Here is a 15032-nt window from a genome sequence, read left to right as displayed (position 1 = left end):
GTCGCATCACCCGTCCGCGGCCCCGGCCGCCGCTTGCGGACGGGCGCGCCGTCGTCGCGCCAGATTTGCGCGCCCCGGAGGCGCCGCTCGAGGCGCGCGTTCCAGTCGTCCTCGACCGGCGCGCACGCGTCGCGCGCCGGCGACGGCGTGCGGGCCTCGCGGGCGGCCGCGGACGGGTCCCCGTGCGTCGCGGACTCGCCCGACTCGGACGACTCGACGGCGACGGTCATGTCCGCGTAGGACCCGCGCGGCGCGGCGGCGGCGGCGGCGGCGGCCGCGTGCTGCTTGCTCGCCGCGACGGCCTTGGCCAAACTCCGCGACGAGTCCTCCGCGCGCGCCTCCGCGAGCGGCCGCGGCGGCGGCGCCGCCGCGGGCCGCGCGGCCGCGAGCGCCGCGGCGAGGCCCCCGTCGGCGACGCCCGGCGGCGGCGCGTCGCCGAGGCTCGGCGGCGCCGCGGGGCCGAACTCGTGCTCCGTCACCATGGGCAGCTCGTCGAGGTCCGCGCCGCGCGACACGGGCACGGGGCTGCTCCGCGGGGGCGTCTCCGGCAGCGACGCGTTGTCCCAGCCGCCCAGGCTCGACATGTCCGGCGGCGCCGTCGACGCGAGGCTCACGTCGTCGTCGGGCAGGTCCCAGCCCATGATCTCGGGTCGCCGCAGACGGAAGCGACCGAGCCTCAGATGGAAGAGACCTCACCTTTCCGCTCACGAGCCGCTCGCAAATATTTTGTTGAAGTGCAATTCGATCCTAGGTTGAGGCTGATGGAGAAGCTTAGTGCCTAGCCGTGGCTCAGGAAGAAGCCGTCGCCGCGCGACGGCATCTTCTTGAAGGGGGCGGCGTGGCGGGGTCGCCCGCGGCGGCCGCGCGACCGGGACCCGTCCGACGACGACGACGACGACGAGCCGGAGGAGCTGCCGCTGCTGCCGCCGCGGCTCCGGCTCCGGCGGCGGCGCGCGCGGCGCGCGTCGGCCTCGCGCGCGCGGTCGCGCGTCCGGCTCGCCTGCGCCAGTTCGTCGGCGGAGAACGCGCGGACGCTGCCCGCGCCGCCGCGGCGGTGGTCGGCCAGGGACGAGAGCTGGAGGCGCGCGCGGTGGTCGTAGCCGTCGCCGCGCGGCGCGTCGTCGCCGCCGGACGACGACGACGAGTTGCTCAGGCCCCGCGTGTCGTCGCGGCGCGGCGACGGCGACCGAGACCGGCGGCGGCCGCGCGCGGCGTAGAGCTCGACCTGGCGCTGGCGCACGTCGGCGCGGACGTCGCCGCAGGCGACGCAGGACACGCGGGCCACGGCGTTGGCCGCGTCGCACTTGGCGCAGCGCCAGCCCTCCTGGCGCGGCAGGCCCAGCACGCGCCGGTCGCGCGCGGCGAAGGGGTCGTCCGCGGGCGGCGGCGGCGCCGGCGCGGCGGCGGGCGCGCCGCGGCCCCCGCGGCCGCCGCCGCGCGCCCCGCGGCCGCCGCGGCCGCCGCCGCGGCCGCCGCGGTCCGGCGACGGCGCCTCCGCGAAGGGCGACCGGTTCTTCCGGCGGTCCGGGGAGCCCGAGCGCTTCACGCCGTCGCCGCCGACGCGGAACGAGAGCGCCGGCAGCGGCGTCGGCGGCGGCGGCGGCGGCGGCGCGTCGGCGGCTTCGGTGGCGTCGGCGGCCGCGCCGGCCGCGGGCTTCTCCGAGCCGCACGCGCCGCACTTCTTGCCGCGCCAGTTCTCGAACGTGCACGCGGCGCAGGTCCAGGCGACGGACTTGCCCGACGACTTCGACGACGCCTGCTTCGCCTTCTTCGGCGCCTGCTTCGGCGAGGGCGCCGGCCCGTCGGGCGCCGGCGCGTCGGGCGCCGCCGCGTCGGACGCGTCGCCGTCGGCCGCCGCGGCGCCGTCGCCGGCGCCGGCGACGTCCTCCCAGGCCGAGGGCCGCCGCGCGCGCTTCATGTGGTACTCGGGCGGCACGGCCGTGCCCGCGGGCCGCGTCTCGAGGCACCGGAAGTCGTCGACCATGTCGTCGACGGCGCGCGTGACGTCGTAGGCGCGCGGCGCGCCGCCGTCGGACGCGAGGAGCACGAAGGTCGCGCGGCCGTGGTCGTACTCGACGTCGACGACGCGGAGCGTCGCGCTCCCCGCGGAGTAGTCGACGAAGCGGCGGTCGACGTAGCGGCTCCGGAGCGCCGCGCGGCGCCGCCGGAAGCGCTCGCTCCGCTCCGAGAGCGCGTCCGCGCGGTCGCCGCGGCGCGGCGCCGCCGCGAGCGTCGCGTGCGCGGGCTCGGCGACGAGCGCCTCCATCGCGGGCGCGAACGACTCGTCGAGCGCCGTCGAGTCCTCGCTGTCGGACGCGCCCGCGCGCGGCGACCGGCTCCGGCTCCGCGCGTCCGAGCCGGGGGCGTCCTCGGCGCGGCGCGCCGACCGGCCCCGCGTCTCCGAGTCGGTCTCGGCGGCGGGGGCCCGCGGCGGCGGCGTCGCGGGCTTCTCCTCCTCGTTCGCGGCGGCTTTGGCGGCCTTCTTGCGCTTCTCCGGCGCGGCGGCCTTCTTGCGCTCCTCCGGCGCGGCGGCCTGCTTGCGCTTCGCCGGCGCGGCGGCCTCGGGCCGCTCCGTCCGCTCCGGCGGCTCCGAACTCCCCGACCGCTCCGACGTCGCCGACTCGGCGTCGGACGCCGCGGCGGCGGGCGGCGGCGGCGACGCGCGCGCCTTCTTCGGGATCTTTCGCCGGTCCTTCTTCCGCGCGGCGCGCGCGGCCTCGACGGCCTCGACGATGCCGTCGGCGAGCGGCGCGAGCGCGTCGGGCGACAGCGACAGGCGCCCGGCGACGCGCGCGACCGCGTCGTCGGGCGCGGCGCTGCCCGCGGCGACGGACGCGACGACGGCCGCGAGCCGCTCGGCGTCGACGTCCGCGGGCAGGAACCCGAGCCGCAGGGGCCGCGGCGCGAGGCTCTCGAGGAGCGCCCTCCACGCCCGCTTCGTCTCGATCGGCGCGACGGCGCGCTCGCCGACGCTCGCGAGCTTCAGGCCCAGGAGCCAGGGCCGCGACTCCGGCGCCTTCTCGACGACGGCGCGGTCGTGCTCCTCGTCCCAGCCCAGCTGCAGGCCCAGCTTCTTGGTCTGGAAGAGCTCGCGCACCTCGAGCATTTCTTTTGGCGTGTTCTTCGCCGCCCGACGCGCGGATTTTTCGCGCGCGCGTGCCGGTTGGTGGCCGCCGGGGCTACGCGGCGCGATGTGGGTGTTTTCTGCCGGTCACTTGGGCTGGCACACGAAGACCTGTGGCGGCTCCGACCTCAGGTCTGCTCGGATCTCGTCGCGCGCCGGAGCTGCTCACTTGCGTCCTGATTGGCTGGAGGCCGCCACTCGACATCGGCGGCGGCCTGCGCAGCTCGTTCTCGGCGGCGTCGACACCGATTCGGGTGCGGTTTTCGGCGGCTCCGCGGCGCATCAGTCCTAGGAGGTCGGCCAAAGCTTATTTGTTGCCGAGCGACGCGCGCGCGCGGCCACCGCCGCCGCGCCAGGTGCTCGGATTTGATGATTTCGAGTCGATTCGGGGTCATCGAGTCGCCCGAGGCAGCTTTGCCCGTCCCTTGGTCGTTTTAGGACGCTCAGTACATAGACCGAGCTGACCGGACCGCCAGACGACCGTCGGGGCTGTTTTCGAGTCCACGGCTGCGCGTTCGAGGCTTCCCGAGCGAAACGCCGACACGCTCTCGAACGCTGTAAAAACGCCGACGGAGCCCGCGACGCGGAACCACTTGCGCAGCGCGACGGTGGGGTAACAATAGGACACGATCGCCGCCCCTGCGACTCCTGGCACGCCCGAACTCGCGCAAACCCTTGGATCCATGGGCTATAACTCGCAAATCGACCACTTTTGAGCCGATTCCGGACGCGCGCGACCACATCGAGCGCCGATTTTTGCGCGTGGTTGTCGTCGCAACATGTCCGGGGCGCGCACGAAGAAGAACGGCTAGAATCCATGCCATAGCGGCTGCATAAGGTCTCTAAATCAACCAACATGCTCTCTGAGCTCAGAGCTCATTCTAGTGGGGAAATCGATGTCTAGTGGCGGTGGCGGGGCGCAAGTGTGCTGCAGATTTTAGCTGCAACATCTAGCTGCAACGAGCAGAGCTCGCCGTCGGGTTGAACCCGACGCGACGCTCTAGGTGAGCTCCTCGCTGAAATCTCGACACCTCTCACACGACCCCTCTGCTCACGCATAGCTCCTCCGGAGTCCCGGCCCCTTCGGTGGCCAGCACCCAGCGCCGACGCGTGCGGAAGTACTAGTATATATAGGGCGCGCGCGCGGGCGGGCGGAGATCAGGCGACGTCCGTCCCCCACCCCGGGCCCGAGCGCCAGACGCACGACCCCCGAAAACAGAGCGCTGGCAAGCGGCGGATTAGCGGTGTTCGTGTTTGGGGCGGCCGGGCCGGGCCTCGCGTGCTTCCGAGGGCGGCTAGGGCTTCTTTTCTTCGTCGTCGGGCGGCGCCTCGGCGGTCGGAGAATACTGGCCGCCGCCGCTGTCGGGCGAGTACTGCCCCGAGGGCGAGTACGCCGTGCCGGCCTCGCTGCTGGCCTTTGGCGAGTACTCGCCGCCGCCCGCGGGCGTCGTGCCGGCGAGCGACGGCGAGCTCGGGTTGTAGCTGCTCGGGCTCGTCTCGCCGTGGTTCGGGCCGTCGTAGGCCGTCGGCGAGTAGGCCGGGCTGCCCGGCGAGTAGGCCGGCGAGCTCGGGCTGTACGCGGGGCTCGACGGCGAGTACGCCGGGCTCGTCGGCGAGTAGGCCGGGCTCGTGGGCGAGTAGGCCGGCGACGTGGGCGAGTAGGCCGGCGACGTCGGCGAGTAGGCCGGGCTCGTGGGCGAGTAGGCCGGCGACGTCGGCGAGTAGGCCGGCGACGTCGGCGAGTACGCGGGCGACGTCGGCGAGTAGGCCGGGCTCGTGGGCGAGTAGGCCGGGCTCGTGGGCGAATACGCGGGGCTCGTGGGCGAGTAGGCCGGCGACGTCGGCGAGTAGGCCGGGCTCGTCGGCGAGTAGGCCGGCGACGTCGGCGAGTAGGCGGGCGACGTCGGCGAGTAGGCCGGCGACGTCGGCGAGTAGGCCGGGCTCGTCGGCGAGTACGCGGGGCTCGTCGGCGAGTAGGCCGGCGACGTGGGCGCGTAGGCCGGGGAGAGGACCGGGGAGACGCCGTAGACGGGCGAGAGGACGGACTGGACGCCGCCGATGGACGGCGAGAAGGACGCGTCGCCCCAGCCCGGCGTCGCGCCGCCGCGCGCGGGCGACGCGCCGTACATGCCGGACGGGCTCGCGGCGTAGGGCGTGTGCGCCGGCGACGGCGCGCCGAAGCCCCCGGCGTCGGCGAAGGCGCCGCGCGTCGCCGGGTCCGCCGCGGCGCCCGCGGGCGCGTCCGGCGCCTCGAGCTCGACGGCGTGCTGGAGCTGCGGCGTGTCCAAGAGCAGATCGCAGACGCCGGAGCCGACGTGCGCGAGCTGGCCGAGCATGATGTTCGGCGTGACTCCGTCGACGTCGTCGGACCGCGCGTAGACGGCGCTCTTGAAGAGGATCTCGACCGTCTCCTCGAAGGACGCGGAGAGGAGCGGGCCGGAGTCGCCGCGGTTGATGCCGTGGCGGCTGATGGCCATGAGCGACCCGCGGAAGCACATGGTGTCGCAGAGCACGGCGAGGTGGCGGTAGTTGACGTAGGCGCCGTCGAAGGAGATGACCTCGCGGAGCATCTGGAGCAGGGCCTGCCGCGTGCCCTCGATGCCCATGACGTCGCAGATCTCCACGATGTCGTTGGAGCACGTCCGCGTGTGGTCCACGTCCCTGTCGCCCAGGATGGCCGCCAGATTCGTGCCGTCCGTCTCGAGCACCCACTCCTCGTCGCCGCCGAGCGCGCCCGTGTCCGGGTCCCAGCGCGTCATCTTCGTCTTCTTGATGTAGACCTTGGTCACGCGGGGCACGCCGCGCAGCCGCAGATCGCTGAGCATGTTGCCCTCGATGCGCCGGAGGAAGGTCCACTCGTCGTCGTCGACCTCGGCGTCGCCGAGCGCCGGCGCGGCGTCGTCGCCGCCCGCGCGCGCGCCCCCCGACCGGATGCGCACGCGGAGCACGAGCTTGTCCGCGTTGTCGTCGGCGTAGATGCAGTGGAGGTCCGCGCCGTACTCGTCGGCGATCGTCGCCGCGACGTCGGCCATGCGGAGCTTCTTGTCCGCGACGACCTCGCGGTTCAGCTCCATGCGCAGGACCCAGGGCGACATGGCCTTGGGGTCGAAGTCCTCGTCGGGCACGTCGCAGTAGGCCGCGACGAACTCCCTGTCGTCCTCGACGACCGTGGAAGTGGCGTCCGGGTCGTAGACGATCTGCGTTAAGGTCGTCACGTCGCCCAAGGTCGTGTGCTCGAGCTTGGCCTGGACCTCGCGCGCCTTCTCCTCGTCGTCCTTGATCTCCGGCGCGAGGTAGATGGTCAGCGACGGCGTGCGCACGGTCTTGGCCACGTTGAGGATCTCGTTGAGCCGCGGCACGCCGAGCGTGACGTTCTTGGCACTGACGCCCGCGAAGTGGAACGTGTTGAGCGTCATCTGCGTCGCGGGCTCGCCCATGGACTGGGCGGCGAGCACGCCGCACATCTCGCCCGCGTGGGCCCGCGCCTGGACGAAGCGGCTCTCGATCTCGCCCATGAGCCAGTCGAAGGCGGCGCGGTTCAGCCGGTACTCGAAGCAGCACTTGCGCGCGGCGAGCGTGCACCGGATGAGGATCGCGAAGAGGGCCGTCGGGTCCTCGGCGTCGGTCTCGGTCCGGCCCGCGTTCACGAGGGCGTCGACGGCGGCGACGCCGTCGGCGTCGTCGTCCGTCTCCATGGCCGCGGCCGCGGCCGCGGGGCCGGACTCGGACGCGCGGCACGTCCGGAGCGCGCGGCAGAGCCGCGCGACGCCGCTCAGGGCGACGCGCGGGTCGAGCTGGGCCCGCTCGAGGCGCGGGCCGCACTCGAACTGGCGCTGGGCGGCCCAGACGAGGCGCGCGAGGTTCACCGGCAGGTTCGCGAACGGGTCCGCGTCCTTGTCGGGCTCGCGGCACGCGAAGATGGCCCGCAGCGCGTCGCGGTCGCGCTGGAGCTGCTCGAGCTCGTTCTCGAGCAACGCGGCGAGGGCCACGTCCTGGCGGCAGGCGTCGGCGACGTCGAGCGCCAGCGCGACGCCGCCCGTGACCGAGTCGCCGTCGTCGTCCCAGTCGAGGTTCACGCCGTAGTGCTCCCGGAGCTCGTCGTTGTTGAGGAGCAGGCTCGCGAATTTCTGCTTCTCGACCCAGACGCCGTCGCCGCCGTCCTCGCCGTAGAGGAACTGGACGACGTTGCCCTGGTTGTTGCGCACCGTGCCGTCGTACTTGACCATGATCGACTCCATCGACTTGACGAGGCGCCGCTGGAGGTAGCCCGTCTGCGCCGTCTTGCAGGCCGTGTCGATCAAACCCTCGCGGCCGCCCATGGCGTGGAAGTAGAACTCCTGGGGGCTCAGGCCCCGCAGGTACGAGTTCTCGACGAAGCCGCGGCTCTCGGGCCCCAGATCGTCCTTCGCAAAGTGCGGCAGCGTGCGCCGCCGGAAGCCGTAGGGGATGCGCTTGCCCTCGACGTTCTGCTGGCCGACGCAGGCGATGATCTGGCTGATGTTGATGTCGTTGCCCTTGGAGCCGGCCATGGCCATGGACTTGACGTTGTTCGCCTCGGAGATCGACTCCTGGACCGAGAGCCCCGCGGACGTCCGCGCGGCGTTGAGCACGCGGTTGACCATGGCCTCGAAGGACTCGATCATGGTGCGGCCGGGCTGGCACTCGAGGGCGCCGCGCTGGCCCTTCTGGACGAGCTCCTTGACCTTGAGCTTCGCCTCGTCGATGATCTTCTCGATGGTCCGCATCGTCGACTGGTCCGCGACGGCGTCGCCGATGCCGATGGAGAAGCTCACGTTGACGAGCCACTGGTTCGTCGTCGTCTGGACGCGGTTCAGGAAGTGCATCGCGGCGACGTGGCCCATCTCGAGCCAGATGACGTGGATCAGCGAGCCGCCGGACGTGCCCAGCGACTTCTTGTCCATGACGCCCGTCACGAGGCGCCCGGACTGGATGAGCACCTCGCCGTCGGACCAGTTGAGCGTGTTGCCGCCCTTCTTGGGGAACCGCGCGCCCTTGCCCGCGAAGTTGAGCTTCGGCAGGATCAGCGAGAAGATCTGCTTGCCCGTCCACAACGGCTTCGGTTTCAGGATGGCCGGCTGGGGCACGACGCCGTCCCAGTCGTCGCCGACCCACATGACGATGTTGAAGAGCAGGTCCTGGTCGATGAACGTCTCCTTCGACGTCATGCGCGCGGACGCGAGGAGCGAGTCCTGGACGATGCCCATGACGGGCTTGTTCGACTGGGGGCTCACGACGTTGCGCGGCACCATCATGAGCTGCTGGAGCTCGGCCTTGGCGGCGACGTTCTGGGGCACGTGCAAATTCATCTCATCGCCGTCGAAGTCCGCGTTGTACGGCGACGTCACCGACCTGTGTGGAAATCAAATCTTCAACCCGACTTCAATGTGAGCTTAATCGAACGATTTGGACCAGACTCTTTCGCTGTGCTTCGAGCCCTCGACGAGAGCGATCGATTCGTCCAAAAATCAGCCAAATCGACTTCGATTTGACCGAGATAGAGAGTTCTGAAGTTTGGTGGGGACCCCCCAAACCAGTGGTTGATTTCCACACAGTCACCGACAGGTTCAGCCGGAACGTGGAGTGGTCCAGGACCTTGACGCGGTGGGCCATGATGGACATCTTGTGGAGCGACGGCTGGCGGTTGAAGACGATGAGGTCGTCGTCGCGGAGGTGGCGCTCGACGACGAAGCCCGTGTGGAGCGCGAGGTCGTTGAGGTGCTTCACGAACCGTAAATCCACGCGGCGCCCGTCGGCGTGGACGACGTAGCGCGCGCCCGGCCAGACCTCGGGCCCGTTGCGCACCAGCTCCATGAGCGCGTGCACGTTGTACGGCGCGACGCGCTCCGGCACCGTGAGCGTCTTCGCGATGGACCGCGGCACGCCGACCTGGTCGATGCTCAGGTTCGGGTCCGCCGTGATGACCGTGCGCGCGCTAAAGTCGACGCGCTTGCCCATGAGGTTGCCGCGGATGCGGCCCTCCTTGCCCTTGAGCCGCTGGCGGATCGTCTTCAGGGGCTTGCCGCCGCGCTGCCGCTCCTGGACGCCGTCCTTGGCGTTGGCCTCGTTGTCGAAGAGGGCGTTGACCTTGTACTGGAGCAGCTCCTCGAACTGGGAGACGACGTGGTTCGCCTCGCCCGCGCGGCAGAGCGACTCGAGCGTCTTGTTCGCCTTGACGATGTTCACGAGCTGGTGCGTGAGGTCGTCCTCGGACCGCGCGTTCGAGTCGCTGAGCTGGATGGACGGCCGCACGTGGGGCGGCGCCACGGGGAGCACCGTGATGAGGAGCCACTCGGGCCGCGCGAATTTCGGGTCGAGGCCGAGCATCTTCGCGTCCTTGTCGGAGATGTTGCGCAGCACCTCGTAGGCCCGGTGGGCGCTGAGGATCTGCTTCCGGTCGCCCGTGCCCGGGATCGTCTCCTCGTCGGGCTGGAACTCGACCTCGATGGACTGCGCGGTCCGCCGGCGGAACGTCGGCTGGAGCGCGCCGCAGCCGTAGACGGCGCCCTCCTGCTCGCCGTCCATGATGGCCTGCTGGAGCTCGGCGCCCGTCGCGAACTCGCAGCGCTTCTTGGACCGGCAGAGGCCGTGCATGGCCTCGAGGCGCTTCTGCGCCTTGTACTTTTGCGCGCCCTGGACCTTGTAGTCGCTCGGGTCCGCCATCAGGCGGCTGCAGTGGAAGCACACGCAGCGCAGGCACATGAGCACCTCCTTGATGTAGCCCAGGTGGTAGCAGGGCCGCGCGAGCTGCGAAAAAAGGGTGTGAGCGCGCGGTTTCTCTCTAACAGACGCGGCTCGGATACCTCGATGTGGCCGAAGTGGCCCGGGTCGTCCTTGTCGTCGAGGTTGCCCATGCGCGGGTCGTTGATGCCGCCGTAGACGGCCTGGCCGTCGATGTAGGTCTCGTACTTGGTCACGCCCGCCTCGACGGCGCGCTCGCGCGCGTTCGTCTTTTGCGTCACCGACATGTTGCGCTGCGCGCGGGGGCGGCGGGGTCGCGGACGCGCGCGAAGCGTTTTGCGTGCTCTCTCGGCGTGCGGACGCGGGCGCGTGCGATCTCATCCGGCCCGAGGATGCCGAACTGGACCTTCTTGATCACGTGCGTCTTGCCCTCCATGGTGGCGTGGCGCGCGCCGCCCGCTCGAAGCGGGTGGTTTTCGCGGCCGGCCGCTCAGGCGGGTGATTCGCGCTTCTTTTCAACGCGCCGTGGTCGTTTGGGCGGCGGCCGACGCGCGTCGCGCGCGATGTCAGGTGCTGCTCGCGGCGTCGCGGTCTCGGCGGCACCTCGAGTCGGCCTCGTCGAGGGCGATCCCCGGCCAAGTGCCGCGCCGCCGGCCGACCGCACTCGCGCGGCGATGCAGTACTCGGAAATCACCAGCCCGGGCGCGTTCGAGCCCCCGGAACATCGTCGACAATGCGACCAAGTGGCGTGTCCAGCGCCGTCGCTGGTGGCGAGGTCGGTGGTGCCGGATTTGTCACACGGTCCGTAGGCGCGGCGCGGATGGACGACGCCCGTGCCTCAGCTGCGGCTCTCCGAGGGCATGGCCCCGATATCGAGGGTCTAGCAGGGGCTTGCCTGAGACGGTCGTAGCCGGCGGAGATCCGATGGTGTGCTTAAAGCAGGCCGCGCCGCTCTGATCACTCGAAGGCCTACTCGAGCTAATCGACCCCCGGCGGCACCCAGTCGGCGACGCTCGCGAGTGCTTGAGACGCGCAAAGATGGCGACGAGCGGCGTCCAATTACCCACCACGCGCGTGTTTGGGCTGCTCTCCGGCAGTCGATGACGTCGTGACGCCCGCCGACGCGCTGCGACGAGAGAGTGCGAAAAAAAACGCGGTGGGGCGGCTTCGGCGACGCTCTGTGGCAACGACGAGCGCGCGGGCGCGCGCGGGCTGGCCCGACACCCGCCCGCGCCGCCGCCGCCGCGCCCCAGACGCCGCCGGAGTCCCTGCCGCTCGCCCACCGACGAGAGCGCGCCTCGGCAAATCGCCCCTCGACGCCCTTTCTCCCTCGCGCGCTTCGAACGCCCCGCTCGACGCCCGCTCGCCCCCGCAGCCTCTCACGCGCCTCTCGAAGAACCGCAAGAAGCGCGGACACGTGTCCGCCGGCCACGGCCGCGTCGGCAAGCACCGCAAGCACCCCGGCGGCCGCGGTAACGCCGGCGGCCAGCACCACATGCGCACCCTGTTCGACAAGTTCCACCCGGGTTACTTCGGTAAGGTCGGCATGCGCCACTTCCACGTGCTCAAGAACCGCGCCCACTGCCCCATCATCAACCTCGACATGCTCTGGCCGTCCCTCCCCGTGGGCACGCTCGAGTCCGTCCCGGAGGGCAAGGCGCCCGTCATCGACGTGACGAAGAGCGGCTTCGCCAAGGTCTGCGGCAAGGGCCGGCTCCCGAAGCAGCCCGTCGTCGTCAAGGCCAAGATGTTCACCAAGATGGCCGAGAGGAAGATCAAGGCGTGCGGCGGCGCGTGCATCCTCGTCTGAGCGCGCGGTCCCTCCTCCGGTCGGGGTCGCGGCCGTCGCGCGGCCCCGCCTAACTCGACTTCCTAGTCTCTTCCGTGGCGATGGGCGCCCGGCTAGAGCGCCCGGCCCGGGCGCGCGCTCTTCTCCCGGACGACGTCGTCGTGCAGAGACGGTCCGCATTTCCGGGCCGCTCCGAGTCGGGGCCGCCACCCCCCCAAAAAAAGACAACACCTACTGCCGGAGCCCCGAGGGCCGCTTCGCGGCGATGCCCGGGAGCGCGGGCGCGCGCGCGGCGGAGACGCGCGCGCCCTTGGCCGGCGCGGCGCGCCGCTCCGGCGCCGCCTCCGCGAGCGCGACGTGGGCCTGGCGGAGCTCCGCGAGCTCCATGCGGAGCTTGGCGTTCTCGCGCTTGATGCCGACGTAGTCCCCGAAGGGCGCGTCGGCCGCCGGCGGCGACGGCTTGACCGTGATGCCGCGGTGCGACTCCGCGAGGCGCCGCTCCAAAGCGTCGACCTTCTCCGCCAGCGCGTCGCGCGCCGCGGCGACGGCCGCGGGGTCGTCGCCGTCGGTCTGCGTCGCGACGGAGGCCGTCGCCGGCGCCGGCGGCGGCGCCGGCGCGACGACTTTCCGCGACGCCGCGAGGAGCTCCGCGCGCGCCGCGGCCGCCGCGGCCTCGTGCTCGCGCGCGCGCTCGCCGAGCTCGTACTGGTGCGTCGTCATGCGCCGCAGCTTCTCGGCGAGGGCGGCCTTCTCCTGGTCCAGCGCATCCGCGCGGCCCGAGTCCTGCTCGTTGGCGGCCTTGTAGGCCGCGGCGACGACGCGCGCCTTCTCGAGCTCGCGCGCCGACTCGGCCGCGTTCGCCTCGAGCGCCGCGACCTGCTTGGCGTCGGCGTCGGCGCGGGCCGCGGCGGCGTGCACGGCGTCGTCGCGCTCGTGCTCGAGGCGCCGGATCGCGTCCGCGCTCGCGGCGGCCGCGGCCTCGGCCTCGGCGGTCTCGGCCGCGCGAAGCGACCGCTCGGTCCGCAGGCCGTTCTCCGCGGACCGCTGCTTCTTCGCCGCCTCCTTGGCCGACGCGGCGGCGGCCTCGGCCTTGGCCTCGGCGGCCTCGCGGCCGGACGTCGCCGACGCGAGCGACGCGCGCAGCGCCTCGACCTCGGAGGCCGCCGAGCCGGCGAGCTTCGACTTGAGCGCGTCGTTCTCGTCCTGGAACTCCTGCAGGACCTCCAGGGTCTCGATGTGCTTCCGCCGCAGCTCCTCCGTCATCTCGTCGACCCCCATCGCGGCGTTTAGGCTGCCCTGACCATTGCGCTGCCCATTGCAACGAAGACGCGGCACACTCGGCTTCGTTAGAGCAACGTGAGATGTTGAAGTTACAAGCTGGCGCGCGACCGGCCAAGACCCCCAGGAGCAAGACAAGAAAGGGGCGGGTAACGCGCACCTAGTTGGAGCGGGACTTGAGGATCTCGAAGACGAGCTCGACGTTGACGCGGCCCATCTCCTCGAAGGACGCGGTGCGCGTGACCGCGTCGAAGTTCGTGAGGATGAAGTTGAGGCACTTCTCGCGGAGGCTCTTGGCCGCGTGCTGGTCCGCGGCGTGGAAGATGGTCGCCGCGTTCTCGACGTGGATGGACGCGAGCATCTTCGACTCGCACATGCGCTTGAGCCGCTCGACGCCGAACTGGTCCGCGGCCTGGAAGAGCTCCATGGCGATGTCCAGCGCGATGTCGACGTTGTCCGTGTAGAGGTACTCCAGCAACGCGAGGAAGATGGGGTGGCGCACGTCGTTGATCGCGATCTCGGACGCGCGGCTCTCGAGCATCTCGCCCGTCAAGAGCGCGCGGAAGTAGGAGCAGCGCATGCACAACACCTTGTGGGCGCGCACGGGCAGGCCGTCGACGAGGAAGGTCACGTCGCTCAGCGTCTCCGAGTCCACGAGCTGCCGCAGGTCCGTGATGAGCGACGACGCGGGGATGTCCGTGCCGCCGAAGCCGAACTTGAACTCGAGGAAGTCGTTGAGGCGGTTCGAGCCGTCGTAGCCCCCGAAGACGTAGAGCGAGTCCTTGTGGACGACGGCGACGTGGCAGAAGCGGTGGCCCGGCGCGTAGCCGGACGCCTGCACGGGCTGCCACTTGCGCGCGTCGAGGCGGAGCTCGTGGAAGTCGTTCATCGCGGAGCCCGTGGACCCGCCGAAGACGAACATGGAGTGGCCGTGGGTCACGGCGACGTGGGAGTCGCGGGGGATGGGCGCCGGCCCCTCGGCCTGGAGCCCGCTCCATGCGCGCGCGCCGAAGTCGAAGACGTGGACGTCGTTGAGGTGCCGCGTGCCGTCGTGGCCCCCGAAGAGGTACATGGCGTGCTCGTGGACGACCGTCGTCGCGCGGTAGCGCGCCCGCGGCACGCGGCCGTCGGACGTGATGGGGCTCCACGCGCAGGTCACGAAGTTGAACTCGTGGAAGTCGCAGCGGTAGCTCCCGTCGTAGCCGCCGAAGACGTAGAGCGAGTCGTGGTAGACGACGGCGGCGTGGGAGTGGCGCGGCGACGGCGCCAGCCCGCTCAGGGCGCGCACGGGCGCCCAGCTCGAGCTCCCGAAGGAGAACTCGTGGAAGTCGTTCACGCGCGACGTGCCGTCGAAGCCCGCGAAGACGTAGAAGCTCGAGCCCCAGACGACGGCGACGTGGCGGTCCCGCGGCGTCGGCGGGGACCCGGACGCGGGCACGACGAGGGACCAGGACCGCTTCCCGAAGTCGAACTCCCAGCAGTCGTTGACGCGGTTCGACCCGTCGTAGCCCCCGAAGCACAGCATCTTGTCGCGCCAGATCGCCGCGACGTGGAGGCTCCGCTGGCAGGGGCCCTCGTCGTGCGTCACGCGCAGCCAGGCCCGCATCCTGGCGAGCGGCCGGTTCTCACCCCCCTCCCGCGACGCCCTGCGACGACGCTGTGGGCGGAAGCGCAAGCTCCTCGGGCTCGGGAGGCGCTTCAAGGAGGCAATGTGTGCTACAACGTTACCCCGGGGGAGGCGTCGGCGGCGCGGGCTCCGTGGACTTCTCCGCGGCCGATGCTGGCGGCGGCTCCGGCGGGCTTTCCGGCGGGTCGACCGTCGCCTCGTCCGACGGCTCGTTCGCGTCCGTCGCCGCGGCCGCGTCCGCCGCCGCGTCCGAAACCGCGTCCGCGCCCGCCGCGACCGCCGCGCGATCGAAGCGCACGGCGAAGCTCGCGCCGAAGACGGGGCCGAAGAGGTAGGGCACGCCGCCGCCGAGCACCAACACGCCGTCGCCGAGCTCCGCCGCCGCGGCGTCGACCGGATAGCGCCCGTCGCCGTCGACGGTCGCCGCGGCCGCGAGCGCGACCGTCTCGCCGTCGAAGCGCAACACGGCCGCGTCCGCGAGCTCGGGCCGCGGTGCCGGCGGCGGGCCCGGCGCG

The 15032-nt window shown here is 71.8% G+C and overlaps 3 protein-coding genes across 3 annotated transcripts; 1 reads left to right on the top strand and 2 right to left on the bottom strand.

The window, feature by feature from the left end:
• Positions 1–4346: 4346 nt before the first annotated feature.
• AURANDRAFT_36761 (hypothetical protein) lies at positions 4347–10238 on the bottom strand (the record flags this gene model as incomplete). Its single annotated transcript, XM_009036688.1, has 5 exons — positions 4347–6813; positions 6907–8494; positions 8706–9889; positions 9946–10065; positions 10185–10238. 4 exons carry the CDS (start codon positions 9994–9996, stop codon positions 4420–4422), a joined length of 5217 nt encoding a protein of 1738 aa, XP_009034936.1.
• A 650-nt stretch (positions 10239–10888) lies between these two features.
• On the top strand, positions 10889–11703 carry AURANDRAFT_52899 (hypothetical protein; the record flags this gene model as incomplete). The annotated part of the gene is made up of 1 exon (XM_009036966.1): positions 10889–11703. One exon carries the CDS (start codon positions 11319–11321, stop codon positions 11631–11633), a length of 315 nt encoding a protein of 104 aa, XP_009035214.1.
• A 1347-nt stretch (positions 11704–13050) lies between these two features.
• Positions 13051–14496, bottom strand: AURANDRAFT_23618 (hypothetical protein; the record flags this gene model as incomplete). The annotated part of the gene is made up of 1 exon (XM_009036687.1): positions 13051–14496. One exon carries the CDS (start codon positions 14494–14496, stop codon positions 13051–13053), a length of 1446 nt encoding a protein of 481 aa, XP_009034935.1.
• Between the last annotated feature and the right edge of the window lie 536 nt (positions 14497–15032).

Source organism: Aureococcus anophagefferens (assembly GCF_000186865.1).
Source record: "Aureococcus anophagefferens unplaced genomic scaffold AURANscaffold_5, whole genome shotgun sequence".
NCBI lineage: Eukaryota > Pelagophyceae > Pelagomonadales > Pelagomonadaceae > Aureococcus > Aureococcus anophagefferens.
Note: the sequence above shows the minus strand (reverse complement) of the source record. Positions and strands in the feature narration are given on the sequence as shown.